This window comes from Pagrus major, chromosome 20 (genome assembly GCF_040436345.1).
Source record: "Pagrus major chromosome 20, Pma_NU_1.0".
NCBI lineage: Eukaryota > Metazoa > Chordata > Actinopteri > Spariformes > Sparidae > Pagrus > Pagrus major.
In genome coordinates this window covers 14,584,429-14,603,070 of record NC_133234.1, presented here as the reverse complement: position 1 = coordinate 14,603,070, position 18,642 = coordinate 14,584,429, and the positions used below count along the sequence as shown (strand labels likewise).

At 41.0% G+C, this 18,642-nt stretch overlaps 2 protein-coding genes across 4 annotated transcripts; one reads left to right on the top strand and one right to left on the bottom strand.

Moving 5' to 3' along the window:
- The first annotated feature begins 1,228 nt into the window (after positions 1-1,228).
- LOC141015694 (MAGUK p55 subfamily member 3-like) lies at positions 1,229-14,010 on the top strand. 2 transcript variants are annotated; one of them, XM_073489845.1, is made up of 18 exons: positions 1,229-1,360; positions 2,058-2,176; positions 2,339-2,416; positions 2,549-2,629; positions 3,046-3,183; positions 4,757-4,838; positions 5,345-5,430; positions 5,536-5,610; positions 6,229-6,425; positions 6,526-6,590; positions 7,205-7,222; positions 7,493-7,534; positions 9,699-9,857; positions 10,015-10,095; positions 10,865-10,958; positions 11,226-11,334; positions 12,026-12,145; positions 12,286-14,010. In XM_073489845.1, exons 1-18 carry the CDS (start codon positions 1,324-1,326, stop codon positions 12,463-12,465), a joined length of 1,761 nt encoding a protein of 586 aa, XP_073345946.1. In that variant the 5' UTR covers positions 1,229-1,323; the 3' UTR covers positions 12,466-14,010. The 2 variants fall into 2 exon arrangements, with proteins under 2 accessions (XP_073345946.1, XP_073345945.1); XM_073489844.1 differs by having other exon boundaries at positions 7,493-7,555.
- Positions 14,011-14,054: 44 nt separating this feature from the next.
- psmc5 (proteasome 26S subunit, ATPase 5) lies at positions 14,055-18,214 on the bottom strand. Of its 2 annotated transcripts, none has more exons than XM_073489846.1 (12): positions 18,161-18,214; positions 17,260-17,331; positions 17,091-17,160; positions 16,874-16,971; positions 16,736-16,792; positions 16,294-16,524; positions 15,694-15,820; positions 15,418-15,608; positions 14,730-14,828; positions 14,529-14,639; positions 14,351-14,437; positions 14,055-14,229 (listed from the first exon to the last, which is right to left on the bottom strand). In XM_073489846.1, the coding sequence occupies exons 1-12, from the start codon at positions 18,182-18,184 to the stop codon at positions 14,176-14,178; spliced, it is 1,221 nt and encodes a 406-aa protein (XP_073345947.1). In that variant the 5' UTR covers positions 18,185-18,214; the 3' UTR covers positions 14,055-14,175. The 2 variants fall into 2 exon arrangements, with proteins under 2 accessions (XP_073345947.1, XP_073345950.1); XM_073489849.1 differs by lacking the exon at positions 18,161-18,214 and adding an exon at positions 18,064-18,123.
- Positions 18,215-18,642: the final 428 nt, after the last annotated feature.

Sequence of the window (18,642 nt, the reverse complement as noted above, 5' to 3'; positions counted from 1 at the left end):
CTCTAAACACTGGTCGTTTTTACCTTTTGCAAATCCTCTTTTTTGTATGTTTATGTTGTGTTATATCTTATCTCATTTCATTAGCATGTAAATGTTCCTCTTTATCTTTACACCAGCGCTAATGCTTAATGCTCAACGCTTAATGCTGAGCCGACCTGTTTTCTCGTCCAATGCGTCCCCCTGTACCGTTCACCCTGCGTACATATAGCAAATCAAACTGACCTGTGTAATCCTGTCTTATCTGAGACAATCAGTCAGTTATTACAGTTTTTGCCGTGTTTTCTGTTAGTTGATTATTTGGCCTAATCTCAGCTCTAGTTGGAAGACGAACACTGAGATCACCAACAGACGGCTTGTGGTTACTCATAATGAGTGTGGCCTGAAGAAATCTGTTGTTTGGAGATGAATTTGGAAACCTAATGAAAAGAAAGCGCCCTGGATTAAACACAGTCACAATGAAAATCTTTTGTATCGATGCCAGATCGAAGCCACATGCTTCACTGCACCAGACTAGTGAAGTGTATCATGTGACATAACTCAAATACCATTCAATTAATCTAATCAGCGAGACACTTGAAATGTAAACACATTGGCAACGGAGGGTTGCCATGGAGACAGATGAGGTGAAGGATCCTATTGGTCGGAAGTGGTCAGTGCGATCCGACCTCACTTTGCTCCAGTTTTGCAGTCACAGGGTTTGAAATGAAATGAAACGCGTCACGCCTCGGTAACGAGAGCGGCCAGTAATTATATTGAAAGTTGGGCCGAGTAATGAGTTGATGCATCACTGTCAGAGCGCGGCCGGCCGGCTGCCCTTTTATCAAACTGTATTTACACTTAGAAGTAATTTCAAATTAGAAATGATACGCTCTAATAAGTGAGCTACAAGGTACTTGAATGTACTTGTCCGAGCTCATTGTGCTCTATCATTGGCAGTTCTCAACAACAGCTTAGAGGTTTTGTTTGCACCTACCAGCCAGTTTGTATAAAATCCATTCTGTTCAACATAAATCTCACATTTAATCCCATCGTCCAAATAAAAAACCACGATGTGTAGTTTTCATTTAATCCCTAAACAAAGAAAATGATTCTAAGAATGAAACCAACATTTTTCTGAGAAACTTGAGATTAATCTGCTTTTTAGAAATGCAGACAGTCAGTGTGTGGTGTTTTGTTTTTTTTCCATTCCCAGCTGTGTCTGCGATTTTTCACCTTGGTCGTACGTGAGGAGCAGACGGACTCCAGTGGAGGGAACCCAGCGGCTTTGTTCTCCCTCCCTCCTCCCTGCTCTCCCCCCTCTCTGCACCCTCCTGCCTCCTCTGAATGATTGAAGCCATGCCCATCGTGTCTGCAAGCACAGGTACGAGCCAAACACATGCTCAAGCTACATGTTCATTCTCCCGATGCTTTCTAATGTATATCCTTTATAAATAATGCAAGTGCTAATATATGAAGCGTACATTACTGGAGCTTAATGCACACGACATTAGTACAAAGAAAGACGCTGATAAAAGAAGCTTAAAAGCCTCATTATCCTCATTTTCAGGTTTAAACTTAGACAATAGATGACAATTAGTTAGTTTTATTGAAATGATGGTGGTTACAAGTCTTTTTAAGGCAAATATTAAAAGAATAAACTACATTTTATTGTTGGGGTCAGTATAAAAAGGAAATGTTTTGTATTTCAGGAAGGTCTTGGACCTCTGAAATTTGGATCCTTAGTCAGTCCACGTAACATGTTGTGTTTTTTTGTGTTAGAAAAAATAAAAGACATTCTGACGTCTAATGAAACGGTGTCAAAACAGACCTCAGATTCCAGATCTTTGTGTGTTTAGTCCATCTGTCTGTCCCATTCTTGCATATCTCAAGTACGCCTTGAGGGAATTTATTCAAATTTGGCACAAATGTCCACATTTTTTGGATTTGGTGATCACACGTCCATGTTTAACTTTCAGTGTCAAGTATGGCCTGATTTTTTTTTTTTTTTTTTTGGTAGGTCAAGATAGATAATGTATCTTTTGAAATGGGTGATCCATACATTACTTTATGATCTATAGGGCTGCATGAGACTCTGGCCCTGCTCACCTCTCAGCTCCACCCTGATGCCAACCATAAAGAGGACCTGGTTTTCCTCAAAGATGTCTTCAGTGAGCGGAGCCTCGGTTACCTCATGAAGGTACCGCACATGTGTGCGAGTTGAAGTCAACGCGAGCTAAAGAAATTCTGTATTTTTAAATTAAATCAGCTGATTCTGTGGAAATATAACCTTCTGTCCTCCCAATGCCATGTCAGTAAGTCACTCTTTGTGTGTCTTTGTGCCGTATGTTGTACATCCCAGATCCATGACAAACTGAGGCAGTATGAGAAACACAGCCCGACTCCAGTTCTACACAGCGCCTCCTGTCTGGCAGAGGATGTAGGTGCAATCTTTCCTCAGTATCTCACAGCCAGACAAAATCTGAAGGTTGAATAATATTGTGATATAAAATGCCAGTGAAACAATGATGGTAATCATTGAGAAGATTGTTTTCTGATTTTAAATCGTCAGCTGGCAGAAGAGCTTCAGAACGGAGTGATGGAGGATGATGAGAGAGAACTGCTTCTGCTGCTGACCACTCCTCACCTCAAGGTACTCCCACATATATACATTTTCCTTCTTACAAATGCTTCTGATCTCTTTTTAATGTTGCTGCGTTCAGTGCTTTCTGCTTGAGCTGCTCTGATTTCCCTCTAAGTTGATCATCTATTACATAACACCAGCGTCAGAGCTGTCTGCACCCCTTCCCCCGTCCCCTAGACGTAGACAGCTCAGCCTAATTACTCCGATCAACTGATTGTTTTCAATTTATTGGCTTTCTGAGGAGCGGGAAGAGATGACGGCTGTGAATCTAGAACAGTCGTCTGAAAAAGCAGCCAGGGAAGGAGATGTCTTCCTTCTCTTTCTTTTCACCAGCTTTTTCTCAACACAATCCACTTTCTATGCTGTAGATGTTTCTGTTCAGACTCTCTTAAATCTTACATTTGTTTGTCCATCTTTCCATAAAGGCGGTGCTGTCCGCCCACGACACAGTCGCCCAAAAGAACTTCGACCCGGTGCTGCCGCCCCTGCCGGAGGATCTGGACGACGACTTGGAGGAAGAGTCGGTCAAGATTGTCCGCCTGGTGAAGAACAAGGAACCCCTGGTGAGGCAAAATAAAAGCCCTTTCTTCACTTAACAGCTGCTATTCTTGTGCCCTCAAGTGAGGCTTTAAGACTCCATTTACTTTAATGGAGCAGCTTTGAGGCTTCAGAGAGCTGCAGGGTGTGAATGTGTGATGCTATAAAAAAAAACATTCTCAAGGAAATCCTTCAAGCAAAGGACAAAAAATAGATTGTTGTTAACTTGTCAGAAACGCCTGCTGAAGTGACGGCAGTTTTGCAGCAACAGCCGCACAGTTCGATCCAAAAGTGACAGAATATGAACTTAAATGGCGGCGATTCAACCTCCTGTTTGTCTTTTGACTTTCTGCCACAGCCTCGCACAAAGAAGGTGTTTGATTTGTTTCTTTTCATGTGGCTCTGCTCATCTTTCTGACATGAGGCATCAGTTACTTTCCATTATGTGGCGATCAAATATTGTACAATCCACCAACTAGACATAAAAAAATAGTTTGAGAAAAATACACCTTTTCTTGCTGAGAGTTAGATGAAAAGATCACTACCACTCTCATGTCTGTGCCATTGGATGTATAAACAATGGTGTGAAGCCATTGTGGAAGTTCATAGTTTTCTAATGGCATGTAAGGAGGGACTTGACTCCCTTGTTTGAAGTCCAATTGTATGGAAGCTTATGAAAAAAGGACGCTACTTCTCACTTGATTTATTATCTCAGTAAACTTTTTCTTAATGAGTTTATGGTCTCAATCGTTAGTTTCGAGTCCTCTTCAATGCAGCATGATGTTCAATTTGTAAATTATGGTCCCATTTAGAATAAAGTAAACGTGGCTAGCTAGCCAAGTTGCTACCACGGCTTGTCCTCTGGTTCTCTGTCAGAATCAATCAGGATATCCTCCCCAGCTCCACCCTCGCGTCCAAATATGGTCACTTCCGGCTCCAAAAAACCGAGGTGGCTGTAATGCCAAAGTCGTGGTTTTTAATTTGTAGTCCACAAACAAATGCGTGACATCACAACAGGGCTCACACTTGGTCTGTACGCTAAATGCCCTTTCAGCTAGTTAGCTTAGCATAGCATAAAGACTAGTATCTGTAACAAGTATCTGTACAAGCGCTTCTGAAGCTGACAATTAACAAACAACATTTTTTTGTTCCATGTTGTCCACCCATCCATGTTAGGGATGCAAATTTTAAGCTATATTTGTAATCGATAGTCGGTTGCTCGTTAATCATGGTCGTTAATCATTAACAATAATAATTATTCTATTATTCCAATTAGTCCATTAAAAAAACTATTTTGTTTGTGGCCGTCTCTGATTGTCGACAATACATTTTTAGGTTTGGTTAAATTCTTAACAGCGATTCATTGAATAATGATAATCATTAACATCCCTAATCCTTGTCGAGGCAGATTTTGTTAGCTTTGAATAGAGCCAAGCTAACCGTTTCCCCTTGTTTCTAGTTTCTTTATGATGAAGTATCAATTATTTCCAGTCAAACAGAGTTTAGGCAGTTTGCAGTAAAGCCAGAGGATTGTATCAGTTCAGTTAATTGAGGATCATCGATGTGTTTTGGAAATGATTTTTGCTTCCGTTCCACCAGGGAGCAACTATCCGGAGAGACGAGGCAACAGGAGCTGTGATCGTGGCCAGAATCATGAGGGGAGGAGCAGCAGACCGCAGTGGTGAGAGACAGAACAGGGTTCTCGCAAATATCACAATGCAAACATCAGTTGTGTTCTTTGATAACTGACTGAAAAATAATAGTGATTCTGCAGCAAAGTGTCAAAAGGAAATAATACAGACACTGTTCCACTTTGATGTGGAATGGGAACTTCCCACCCAACAGGACTTTCTTATCTCCACTGATACACAGACCGAGAAGTGAGGAGATTACGTTGTGTAACCCCTGAACTGTCAACAGAGATCAAATCCTTGAGATTAGTGCCACGAGATTGCATATTTTGAGATTACAAACAAGGGTTGCTCCTGGCTGTTTGCCATGGAGATGTTATTGACTTCATGCCAACGGAAAAGCCTTCTTTTTTTTGTTCATCTGAGCCTCGTACATCGAAAATACTGTTAGTGGTACCACATGTGCCAGGATTTTCCTTTGCTCTATTTTCCTTTGCTCATAGGCTTGTTTTCAGTCGACTATTTTTGTGGGCGTGTGTTGTGTTTGCGTTCCCAGGTCTGGTGCATGTGGGCGATGAGCTTCGAGAGGTCAATGGAAACCTAATAACCCACAAAAGGCCAGATGAAATTAGTCAGATTCTGGTAAAGGAAACAAAGCATCATACCATTTCAGATACTGTATGATTATTCTCTGGTGATTACTGTGGGTGCAGTGGATGATGATGCTGCTCTGTTGTTTTTGATCAGTCTCAGTCTCAAGGCTCCATCACACTGAAAATTATCCCGGCTGTTGCAGAAGAAGACAAGCTGAAGGAAAGCAGGGTGAGGACCCATTTCACACATGAAAATGAACTTGCTCACATCCATTTCTTCTCATTTTCTTTTTTTTTTTTTAATGAGCTGCTCCCAGCTATTCTTTTTCACTAGAACCTCCTCCTACCCATCCACCCACAGCCCAGAATCATTACCTCTAAATGAATTACTGTATACTACGATTAAATCACAGAGAGACATTACTTTTAAAAGGCAGGAAACAAAACAGTGTGTAAATAATGCTGCGAGTCTGACTTGGTGGAGGAACTTTGTGGCGGCTACATTCAATTTGCCATTCACCAAAACATAAGCACGTTCAATAAAAAACGCACTCTTTTAGTGCGCTGATGCACCAAAGTGACGACCAGTTCGCTTCAGAAAGAGTCAACAACCAGCAAAAACTGAGAAAATGTGACATCGATGTTTTTCATAATTTTCCAAATGAAATCTTTGTTGTGTTGTTGTTCTTATCATTGACTTGCACCCATTAATAATCATGTAATAATGATTAATAATCCCATTGGGAACAGCAGAATTAACATTTTGGGGAAAATACGAAAATATTATCTGCTTTCTTGCTGCAAATTAGATTAAAAGCGTTAATATATATATTCCTGCTTCCATTAGGTCTACCTTCGGGCTTTGTTTGACTACACGCCCTATGAGGACAAGGCCACGCCCTGCCAAGAGGCAGGACTTCCTTTTAAGAGGCGGGACGTTCTTCAGGTTGTTAGCCAGGAGGACAACACCTGGTGGCAGGCCAAGAGGGTCGGCGACTGTAACCTGCGCGCAGCCCTCATCCCATCTACACAGTTCCAGGAGAGGTAGACGGTCTTAACTCTGCTACGTAGAGCATTTGTAAATGTCTGACTAGGCTTTCAGATCACAATTAAATCTTTCCTCTCTTGTTTCTGTTTCTCCCAGGCGCCTGAGATACCGGATAAAAATGGGTTCTTTCCCGACCCCAACGTCCCTTAAAGCTCCGACATGTAAGCCTACCTCCCCTCTGCAAATCAAAAACCGTCTCACACAACCTACAGTATAACCATAAATGTACAAGAAGCTTAGATCTACAGATACAGCGTGTATTGGCTAAATCTCATCTAGCCAAGGAGATGCAGAAAGAGAGATTATGAAAAGAGAACAGGGGATCTGAGGTTAATCGCCAAGAAAAAATACATAATCCATCGTTTCGTTTCCTAATCCAATTTAAAAGTAGAATGAAACAAAGTGGTTTGAAAAAGAACAGGTGGTGGTGAGTCCGGTCTTTTCTTGTACCCATGAACTCCCCTTGTTCTCACAAAGCTTTAAAAAGATGTAGGAGAAACGCTGCAGTATGTGTTTGTGGAGGTGTTGGAAGTAATTTTTGTTTACATGAAAGTATAAGCCATTTGTTTTATAGACTAGTTAATCTAGACAAAGGACAGGATGGGAATGTAGATGAGAAAAGCTAAAGGATTTCTAAGCGTAGATACAATTAAGATATGACAAAAGTTGTATAGTGTACTTGGAGCAGGACAGTAGTAATATTACAGTACAGTGGTTTAAATATTGTCGCTCTCTTTAGTGATATTTGTGTTATTCCTTGCTTTGCTTACCTCAGATGATCGTGCTGAGAGAGGTACGTGAACAAACCTCCATGTTTGAAAAATCATCCCTGCATTGACTCCATGTTATCATGGTCAGAGTTTCCAAGTGAAATTCTGTCGGCACTCCATCTCAAGTTAGAAACGAAACCCCACGAACTATGGTTGTCCTCCACAATTCAGCCTTTTTTTTTTTACCTTCACAGCTGCCTCAAAATCCTAGTAATGTTCCTGCATTTAACCTAAACATGAACCTCTCCTCCCTCCTCTTACCCTTTCTTCTCTTCCTGCATGTCGTCCTACAGAAGACAGTGACAGTGAGGGTGCTCTGAATGGAAAGGACATAGGTGAGGAGGCTCGATCAACAGGTTTATACCAACCGCTGCAACATCGCATTTCTGCTCAGTCTGTGTGCCAACACATCCCTTCCTTTTATTCTTGAGGTGTCACAGCTGAGTCCTGCTTTGGCTTTGATTGAATGGTTGGGACAGGTGTAAGCTAAAATGTGTGTTCAATGCCAGGTGTAGCTCCTCACCTCGGCACGCTAAAAAAACCCAGAAACCATTCACTGAAGAGATTTGTTTGCTCCCCCACACCTGACCTGATCTACTGATGTCTTCACGGCTCAGTTAGCTGCTTCTGGCTGCTCTTATCGACTTAATGTGACTGTGCTTCTGTGGGTTTATTGTGCCTGAAAGCATTATCACAGCCATTTTGAACAGGATGTTATTTCCCACATCTGACTCCATCATACAGATTGACTCTAAATCTACAGACACAGGCTTATACATATGTTAGGAGATTTCTTCATGATGTTATTGATCTTTTCAGCATGCTGAGGGCAAAAAAGATGAATCACGAATAAAATATGAGTACGAATTCTGCATTAAGATGTCTAAAAACAACTACACCTTTGTTATATATTTTGTTGAGTTGTGTACTTACATTATCTCAAATGTTTCCAACAATGTTCAAACCAGAAAACAAATTTAACAACTTTTAAAATTATAGAGGCTTATTGAGAGATATATTAACTTTTTAGCCATGCTAGCGACAGTCTTATACAGAAGCCCTGAGAGGAAAGTGAGGGGGAAAAAAATTGGTTCTTCTCTTAAAGAAAAAGGTTTGAAATTTCTAAATTAATCAGTTTTTCATTTGTGAAAAAAAAAGGTTTTGCCAGGCTCTTTTTTTATCTGGAAAACAGGTGGGAACAAAAGTTTTGACAGGTGAAACTTTTGTTGTTGTAATAGTCATTTTGGCCACAAGAGGGTGAAATGCACTTCTGTGTTATTATGGATGCATCTGCTTTTCTTGGCAAGGCCCCACCTACTTTTTTTTCCCTCAGTTCCCTCTGTAGTACATACACCACTTTGGTTAAGAGTAATAACGAAATCAGAGGATACGCCCTAATGACTTCAGTGAGCCCTTTACTTTTCCTTTGTGGCATCATTAGCACAAATTGTCAGACTTGTCAAAGCTGAAGAACATGGTATCAATTACTTGGTTAACTTCAGCATGACATTCATCAACATTGCTGTGATCATGCTGAGGTTGCTCTGAGCTAAATGCTCGTACGGCCTCAGAGCCACATAGTGTCCTTTTAAGCAGTTGCTTCATTGTGTTCTTGGTTATTTTTTCAGCATGCAAAGCAAAGACGTTAATCATAAATCAACCTAAAGATAGACTTACAGATCAGTGTGAAGGATTTTTGTCTCAGTCCACGTCTTCGTCTCCCGGGCAACCAAGGCCAATAGATATGATGTAGGTAAACATAGTTTCTTGTTTAAATTCCAGTACCCAATTGAGTCCTTATGTGGATATGAGTGAAAAGTAACCTTATTTGGACACCTCTCACAATGAGGTGAGGAAGTGATTTTGATTTGAATTGATCAGTTTGATGGACAAAGATGTGAAAAATATAAAGGTTAAAAATAGCTGAACTTCTGTTTTAACAGTCACTGATTTCTTTGTGTTTTTCAGTATAGAAGTGGCAGTGTGTTTGTTGTGGGTGTATCTGAGCTCAGTACTTTTCTGTGCTACAGCCACCGAGCTTCTAACAGTGTCTTTGTGGCAGCTCATTCTTTCTCACTGTGCTTCACAAACGGCCTCTCGTCACGCTACATGCTAAAAGGTGCTTTGCTTGCGATTGGTGAAGCGGTAGACACAGCATGCATGGCTTTCCCAGCTTGTGTTGTGTTGATGAGATTAAAGCTGGCTGAATAAATGGTCTAATATGAGCTGTAGTTTCTCCCAAGAGGGCAGCCCCTGCCTTCTGTGGCCATGCCTTCTCATGGGATTTTTACTCAGGTACCTCTTACTGACTTCTAACAGTATCGTCTGTGTCGTGTGATGTATGGGAGAGGTTTTTAATTTGATCAGGGAGAAATGTGAAATTGATGGACTTGTCAGTTTGCTCTTTATTAATTTTGTAACTAAAGTTTCTCAATGTGAAGATTTCAAAGTGGCTCGTTTATGTCTGCCCATCTAACGTTTGCATGTCTTCAACCACAGCTGGCCTGCGCCGGAGTTTCCGTCTCAGAAAAGATCGCCAGAGTTCACCAGGAGAGCCTCAAACTCCTGACGCCAATCACACAGAGTTCCTGATTTATGAAGAAGTAACACAATATCGGCCCCGTCCTGGTGAAAGACCTCGACTTATAGTGCTGATAGGTACGCTCACTGTGGGGTTTGATGACATTGAAGAAGCCTGGGTATGCTTGTGATTGTAGAAAAGTGGTTGTTATTAGAAACACAAGACATTTGAAGAACTCGAATAGTAGAATTAGGTGTTTTCTAAAATATGTTGTGTCATCTTGTCTATTCACAGGGTCTCTGGGGGCTCGGATCACTGAGCTCAAACAGAAGGTGATTGCTGAAAATCCTCGACGTTATGGTTTGGCTGTGCCTCGTAAGTCTTCATGCTTTTTAAATATCTTCTTTTTGGCTTTTTTTAAAACCTTACACGCGGGTATAAGATGTCACTCAGTGGCTAAGTTGCATTGTGGGTAATGTAGGTACCAGGTTTTGAAAAGCAGAGATCTCACTTTTGTATTCCACACATTCTTCTTTCTGTAAACACACTTTAATATGTGAAATTGACCCTTTAAATTAGATTACTGTACTGCTGCAGACGTCGTCTCTCCCTTCATGTTTTTATGAAGAACTACACCAAAAGCTGATTTGCTATGATGTGGTAGCGTTTGCACCAGCCTTGCTCTTTCTTACATTTGAGAGTGTAGATGTTTTGTAAATCACTAACCTTATGAATAAAAATAGTGATATACAGTAAAGGTAAAAAAACACAAACAACTTTTTTCTCAAACATTTTAAACACACATGTCAAACGGGTTTTTCAAGTTCGAATATTGTGTTGAGTATGACGTACATTTAGAAAAACAGTAGTAGTATGCAGTAGTAAAAGAAATAACAAACATAAATGTTAACTCACAGAAACATGAATTTACCAGTTTGATAAAAACAGCTTCACATCACAACGAGACCACGTACTGTTCTGCTTTCGGAGAGGCTCATCACATGCACGGGTGTTAAATCATCATGACTCATGCATTAGTTATGCATGTGTTTTCTAACCTTATTCTAAAATGTTACACCCAAAAAGTACGAACTGTCTGTAATTATCTTTCCTCTCCACCCTCTCCTCCTGCTGGCTGTGTCAGACACCACTCGAGCCAGGAAGTGTCACGAGAGGGAAGGAGTCGAGTACCACTTCATCACTAAAGCTGCTTTCGAGGCTGACATCCAGAATGGCAAGTGAGTATTGGACACTAAATACGTCTTAGTGAATATTACAAACCAAGCAGTTATGTGCAACACATGGTTTACTTTTATTTATTTATTTAAGGATGCAGGCTGTCAACAAGAAATGGATTAATTGAACCCTCTGTTCATCCAGTGCTCCTCTCGTTCATAACTAATATTGAGACAAATATTTTCCACAGAACTTATTTTGTGATTTCTGTTTCTGCCTGCCGCGTCTGGCCTTAAGTTCTAATTCATGGCGATGCTGTATTTCTGCAGATTTATTGAATATGGGGAGTACAAAGATAACCTGTATGGTACCAGTTTGGAGTCAATTCACAGAATTTTGGATCAGAAAAAGGCCTGTCTGGTGGATGTGCAGCCAGAGGTTAGTATCTACACAAACAGCCAAACACAGAGTTGATTACAATCACATCACCTGGCATTTATCAACGCTTAACATTCACTGCTGTGTAAGGACTAAGACAGAGTCAGGTATAAAACATTGATGTATCCTCCATCAGAAAACCAGTCAGGATCATCAAAAAAATGTACATTTTCTTTCATATCTGTCTAAATTGTCACCTGTGTTTTATCTCGTCTCACTGAGATTATTGCAGCTCATTCCACCTGTCACCAACCAGCCGTATATTAAACTAATCTGACAGTTAAATTGCAGTTGTTAAAATTTTACTTGTCACATTTAAAGCGTGACTAAGTCTTGATTCAGTCTACTTTGAGCTGAAGGTTATATAACCTGAGAACGGCTGTGCTTGCTGTAACTCTTTTTTATGCCTTTTTCTGGAGAAAGTCATCACGAGAAAACAAAAGGTGATTTTGATCATGATCAGTTATCTTGTTAGCGATAAATTGGTCTTTTATCTTGAGGGGAAAAAAACAGTTTTCTCAAAATAACAGAATTAACCTGTGATCTAAAGATAATGGCATTAAAAAAATATTGTAAGCACGGCCATTCCTACCTTCCATAGAAAGGAAGTTTGAGACTGAAGTAACGCAACTGTTGGCTTTTATATCGAGCTGCCTGGTTAAAGGGATGTGTTTTGTTTTCCTACATTCAGGTCCTGAAGACTCTACGTACCACTGAGTTCAAACCATATGTCATCTTTGTAAGGCCTCGCATCTATGATAGTCAAAGGAAACTACTTGGCTCCTCTTCCTCGCTCAGCGCAGGGGTCACGGTGAGTTACAAGAAAACGCTGCCCAAAGGAAACCACTTCATCATGGGTCTTGTACAGCCTTTACACAGATTACATTAATTTGAAGATACTTGAATAAGAAAAAAGTGTTTTCTGAATCGTCTCTCATGCCTGCTGACCAGGAGGACGACCTGCAGGAGATGAAACAGTCAGCTGAACGGATGGACGAGTGCTACGGCCATTGGGTGGACTACGTCTTGGTGAAGGAGGACGCAGCCAGTGCCTTAGCTGAGCTCCAGGCCGTACTGGAGAGGGTGCAGATGGAGCCTCAGTGGGTGCCCGTGTCCTGGCTGAGGAGCTAACCTGCTGACTGAGCTCGACTGGTTCATGTCGGATCAGTCGACCATTCGTGCGTATGTGTGCAGAGGACAGATTAAAAACTGTGAGACGCCTTCTGAATGTTGGAGTGATCCAGTGTTTACTGCCATACTAACCATTCCACAAACAGGCTTGTGATAGTTGGCCGAGTAAAGTCAGTATTATAAAACATCTGCAAAGACTGGAAGGTACATCCCAAGTCTCTTATTTGATATTTTCTCACTCGAACCAGAAGTTGTTCTGGTCTGCCGTCCCCCGTATTTAACAAAATGAGACATCAGTGTTTCTCAACTGTATTTGAAGGCCACGTCAGTGAAATGACCGGTGGCAGAGCTGCATCATCTGTCCATTGTTGTTGTAGTCACACTGTGTGAGCATAACAGTGCTCATGTCAACTTAAATATTTACTTTTAATTCAATTCACAACTTGCTGTAATGTGACATGAGTGATGTCAAGGTGTAATGTCATTGAGGAATGTGGCAGACAGTGAAGGCAAGAAAGATCCTCTTTTACATCGTCTTAAATAACAAATACAAAAGGAACCTCTGTAGAGTCCTGCATAGTTCCACGGTTTGTTTATTCTAGCCGAGTGTCTCTTTTACGTCAACCGTGCTGATAAGACTTCTGCAAATGGATCGTCGTTCATAGCTCCTCCAGATGCATCTTAGGAATTGAGACATCCCTCAAGATGCTGAGATTGATTTCCAGGGCACAGACAGGAGAACAGAGGAGGCGAGGATGCACAAAATAGAGGAATAAGAAAGGGGCCCCGGGCGTCTCTCCGTGCATTCTCAGTGGGGACAAATGCTGCGTTCCAGTCAGTGACTGAGGTCGGAATTTCCTTGTTGAAATTTCATGGATGCCAAAGGTTAACAACAACAAAATGATGTCTCTTTGGCCTCTTTGCATATATAAACAAATAGGAGGGGAAATGCTAGGATATGCCACAGTGCATATTATTATAACTTGGGACCTAAATATTCCATTCATTTGCCTCTTGTCAGACAACTGCTCCCTCATGATGTTGGGATAGATGGATTCGTCCCCGCGTTTCCAACTTTAAGTGGCGTTCTGTTGTGCGTTTTCTAGCATGAGGTCGGACATTTCCAAGTTCAGTTATCTGGAACGCAGCACAAAACATGGATGTAATTCAAGATACTTGGGATGTACCCTATAAGCTGCTTTTTCCCCATCAGTCTGAGCATCAAGCAAGCCTTTCTGTTTAAGATTCTTCAGTATAAAATGACTGTATATCTCAACTGTACAATGGCAGTGTAACAGCTGACAGGCATGTCGTACATGCATGTAGGATAAAGATCCATAGTCAAAGATCTGCGCTCTGTATGATCAGTCATGTGAGACGTCTACTGTAATAGCAGCTACAATGTGAAGTGCCATATCCAGCATTTACAAAACATATAATTGTAAAATGAAAGACTACATCTGCTCCTGCTGGAGACTGTACTCATGTTACCGTTACCTGACTTTAAAGTCTGAATTAAACAAGAAAAACGTGTTGAATTTATGTGTTGGTGCTGCTGTCTGAAGAAATAAAACTCACGAGCCGTCCAGTGTTATTTGGGGAAACAATTTACTTTAGAATGAGTTATGTAACAATTATAAACCAAACCATCAACAAAAAGAAGGAAAATATACATGTGTCTGCATTGTGCGCAAGAATACACTAGGCCTTTTACTTCCACAGCTTCTTGATCGACATGTTCTTCTCGCTGTCTTTCTGCATCACCTGGTGAAGAGAACACAAAAGTCTTAATACGCATGTGCTCATAGAAACATCCATTTAAATATGAGGCGAGTTTGGTTTCAATCTACTCGGGACAAGAATTTTTAAGTAGGTGGTCACAAACCTTTGCCACAGCCATCTCAAAATCCTCCTGGGTGACATGAACTCTCCTCTCTCTCAGAGCGTACATCCCTGCCTCTGTGCAAACACCCTAAAAATACACAATAACATTAAATAAAGCCTAGCTGTGTGCTGCCTTCATTTGCCCCATGACTGCCACAGTTTAGCGTGCCAATTCTCACCTTAACCTCAGCACCAGAAGCTCCAGGCATCAGCTCTGCGATCTTCCTCAGATTAATGCCACGTGTCAGGTTCATCTTCCTGGAGTGGATCTTCAGGATGTCCAGACGGGCCTAGTGGTGCAGAGTTGAGATACGCTCAGATACAACAAGAATTAAACCCCTAAGAGGGTATATGTTTGTGTTAACAGTGTAAGTGCCTACCTCTTCATTTGGAGGGGGAAACTCGATCTTCCTGTCGATTCTGCCTGGCCTGAGCAGAGCCGAGTCCAGGATGTCAATACGGTTGGTGGCCATGATGACCTGAGAGAGAAAGTGAACTTTGGTCGACTTAAAACAAGACTATTGATATTGACATTAATTAGAGTACTTGGTTAATAAAAAAAATACGTTAATAAAAGGCATATGTGCTTTCATACTGGTCAACAGTTAAAAGAAACACTATTTTAAATAGTAATTATTAAGTCCTTTATACCCACAGCAGCCAATGTATATTGTCACTAGGTATATTTTACCAGTTGTTTATATCAACTTTGTATGTTTTAATCATTTAAATCTTGCTCATTTTGATGCCAGAAGACAAACCAATATTACGACAGGATTGTTTCATTTTAAATATTAAAAGATTTGTTTTACATGACTTAAAGATGACGCTGAAAATCAAGCAGTTATCATGAGCTATATTCAAATTCACTTTATTCCTAATCTTTAAAACAGAACTGTTCGAATTGAGCATTTTCAAAACATTAAAGATTGACACACCCTGAAAGTAAACAGTGTAACCAATGACACACAATGCACACTTTAAACTACATTTAGGCATGAATAATAAGGATTCAGATAACTGTGTTGTAACACATACCAGTGTATTCTTATTTTAGTATATAAATACCTTGATGTTCTTGGTGGCCTCGAAGCCGTCCAGCTGATTGAGCAGCTCCAGCATCGTCCTCTGCACCTCGCTGTCACCACCCGAGCCGCCCTCCAGACGGGACGAGCCAATGGAGTCGATCTCGTCCATGAAGATGATGGAGGGAGCGTGTTCTCTAGCCATGACGAACAGCTCACGCACCATACGGGCACCTGGTGCAACAGAGGGGAGAATCTGGGTTATACAAGCCATTTAGAAATTAGACAACAGTATTCAGAAGAGAAAGAAGGCGCTCACCCTCTCCGATGAACTTCTGGACCAGCTCAGAGCCGGACACCCTGATGAAGGTGCAGTCAGTGTGGTGGGCCACAGCTCTGGCCAGCAGGGTTTTCCCTGTACCCGGGGGACCGTACAGCAGCACACCCTGTGCACATTCAAAGCATGAATCAGAATGAATGACACAGAATCAGAACCATCTGTACACTGACAGATGGAGATAACAAATGACTAGAGCTGCAACAGTTAACTGACTGTCAGAAAATTCTCAGCAAAATTTGAGCAATCTATTAATCAGTTCAGTCACTTCTAAAGCAACAATGATAGAACTTAACCGGGTGCCTTTTTTCCCGAATGTGTTGAACTGCTGCTATTGTCTGTCTTATATCACTGAAACTGATCATTCTTCAGTTTTAGAAATTGTTCGGATGAAACAAGACATTTGAAACAACCAACTCAGGATCTAGGATATTGTGGTGGACACCTTTTCACTATATTTTTCTGTTTTATGGACCAAACGATTAATTGAGAGGATCAGAAGACTAATCGATTACGAAAGTGATCGTTGTGAAGAGGACCCTCTCCTTAAAGAGAGGATCAGCCCTCTTGTCAATCACCCACCTTGGGCTGTGCAATGCCTAATGCCTCAAACAGCTCCGGGTGCTTGACAGGCAGCTCGATCACTTCCTTGATCTCCTTAATCTGTTTATCCAGGCCGCCAATCATTTCATAGGTGGAGTCCGGCACCTTCTCCACCATCATGAGGGACACCAGAGGGTCCACCTTGTTGGGCAGGATCTTGTGCAGGGTGTAGCTGTCATTACGAAGAGCCACACGGCAATTTGGAGTCACCTGGGGGAGAAGTGATACAGGGATGATGAACACTTCAGGGGTTAGGGTTTGACTTGCTGTTCAGTCTTGAGCTATAGCAGTTATAAGTGAAAGGCATAATGTTTGTTTGGCAAGTGTTTTGTTGTGTTACTGTAAAGATAAGAATTGGAAAAACTATTTGTAAGAAGTGATTTGAAACCACTATTAAGATGACAGCATCTACTATACTTACATCGTTGATGTCAATGTTCTTGTCCACATCCACCACAAATTTTCCTTCTGGATGCACCTGATAATGACAAAGGGGCATGTTAATTTAAACTGTAGACTAGCAATCTAAATATAGTGTGCGACAAAGTACAGGGCATACCTTGACCAGCACTTTCTTTTTGTCCATGACCCTAACCACCTCTCCTACGTAGGACCCCTGCTCCTGTAGTAGCTGCAGCTCCTCACGAAGGAGGCGCACTGAAAGACAAAAAGTACAACTTGTAATATTTTCTCCCATGAAAAAGTTTATATGACAGAATGAGATACATAAAATGCGATTTTTAAAATACTCTGATGTTGCGGTAATGAAAGTGTACCTTTGGCGTTGAGCTCATTCCTCTGTGCCTGCAGACGTCTGAGATTCTGGCTCTTATCGTTCACTGTCAACTGTTGAGAAAACAGCGGTTCAAGATTGACAGCCAAGGAGATGTTGTGCAATCTGACACACATGCCTACATGAGCTTAACCACATTATTATTTTCTTACCTGCAACTCTTCTATCTTTGACAAGTAGTACTGCCGGAGTCCTGAGCCACCTTTACTCTCCCCCATCTCCATCTGTCAAAGAAAAAATGACCGTCAGACCATCCCATAGTTCTACTACTGTCTTCAAAATTCATGCTTTGTCCCAAACACAAACGATATCAAATTTAAACCATTACTAAACTACTGTTAATTTGATTTATTTATGTTTGTCGACTATACATCATTAATTAGTAGACCAAGTCATTTCAACATAAATGTTAATGCCAATTTGAATTAACCACGTAAATGTAATTAGTATCGGTGACAGGCAACTCATTGAGACTGGTTGGACAAACTAAAGGTATTTTAAGTCACCAAAATACTGTCGTCCAAAACCAGTTTGTGCTACAATACAAAAATACAGTGGGCTGAAAGTTAACGTTACCTGCTTCTTCATAAAATACAGCTACTCAGCTAGTTTATCTGCTAACTAACATTAACGTAAGCTAGCGTTAGCTAACGTTAACCAATACCGAGATAAATGGGCTCACACTTGGTCATCCTCACTATTAGTTATTTAAAGTTGCATTTTCACTCGACATATATTCAAAACTCATAAATGGAGACGGTTGTTGCCAATGTAAAGCTGCCAGTCATTCAGAGCAGCTAGCTCAAGCTAGCTATACGTACAATTGACAGTGAGCCTTAGCTTAGCTTGGTTAGCTACAATGAGACAGCAAACCGGCAGCATACTTCACAGTTATTGTTTTGAATGAAGAGACATTTCATTATTTACACCACAGTCGCACAATAATTAAATCTCACTGATATTAAGAAGTCAGTCAACTCAAAGCGTACTTGTAACGTTTCTTTGATAATACAACAATTAAACCAACAAAACTAGAGAAAAATATACACCTACATGATCAATTCCGTCCACCTCCATGTTGGAATTTTCTGCTTCCGCTTGAGGAGAGGCGCACTTCCGGAAGATCTCTTCTTCGGGGTATTTTTATAAAATACATGCGCACATCGCCACCTACAGTCCGTGTTTAACAAGTACACATTATTTTTCACTCCCTACGTTAAACCTGTTGGTTGGCTCTCAAAACTGTTATCATACAATTATCCTAAGTCCTTGTAATGCTTTTAATGCTTTCTGAGTTTTAAAGCTCAGTTTATTCGGACAAATGCATGTCAACAAATTTAAATGGAGCATTAACCTTTGGTCACATTCTTGCTTTGTACCATTATCACCTTACAAGCTGCAGCTCAGCTTTTTGAGGAGTGCAGGATGTATTTTTTTAGGCCGTTATATACACGTCTAAGCTGTTAAGAGACAGGTAAGACCGGCCAAACCAGGAGCTCTCCAACCAGCCCTAACATGCACACTCATGCCATGAC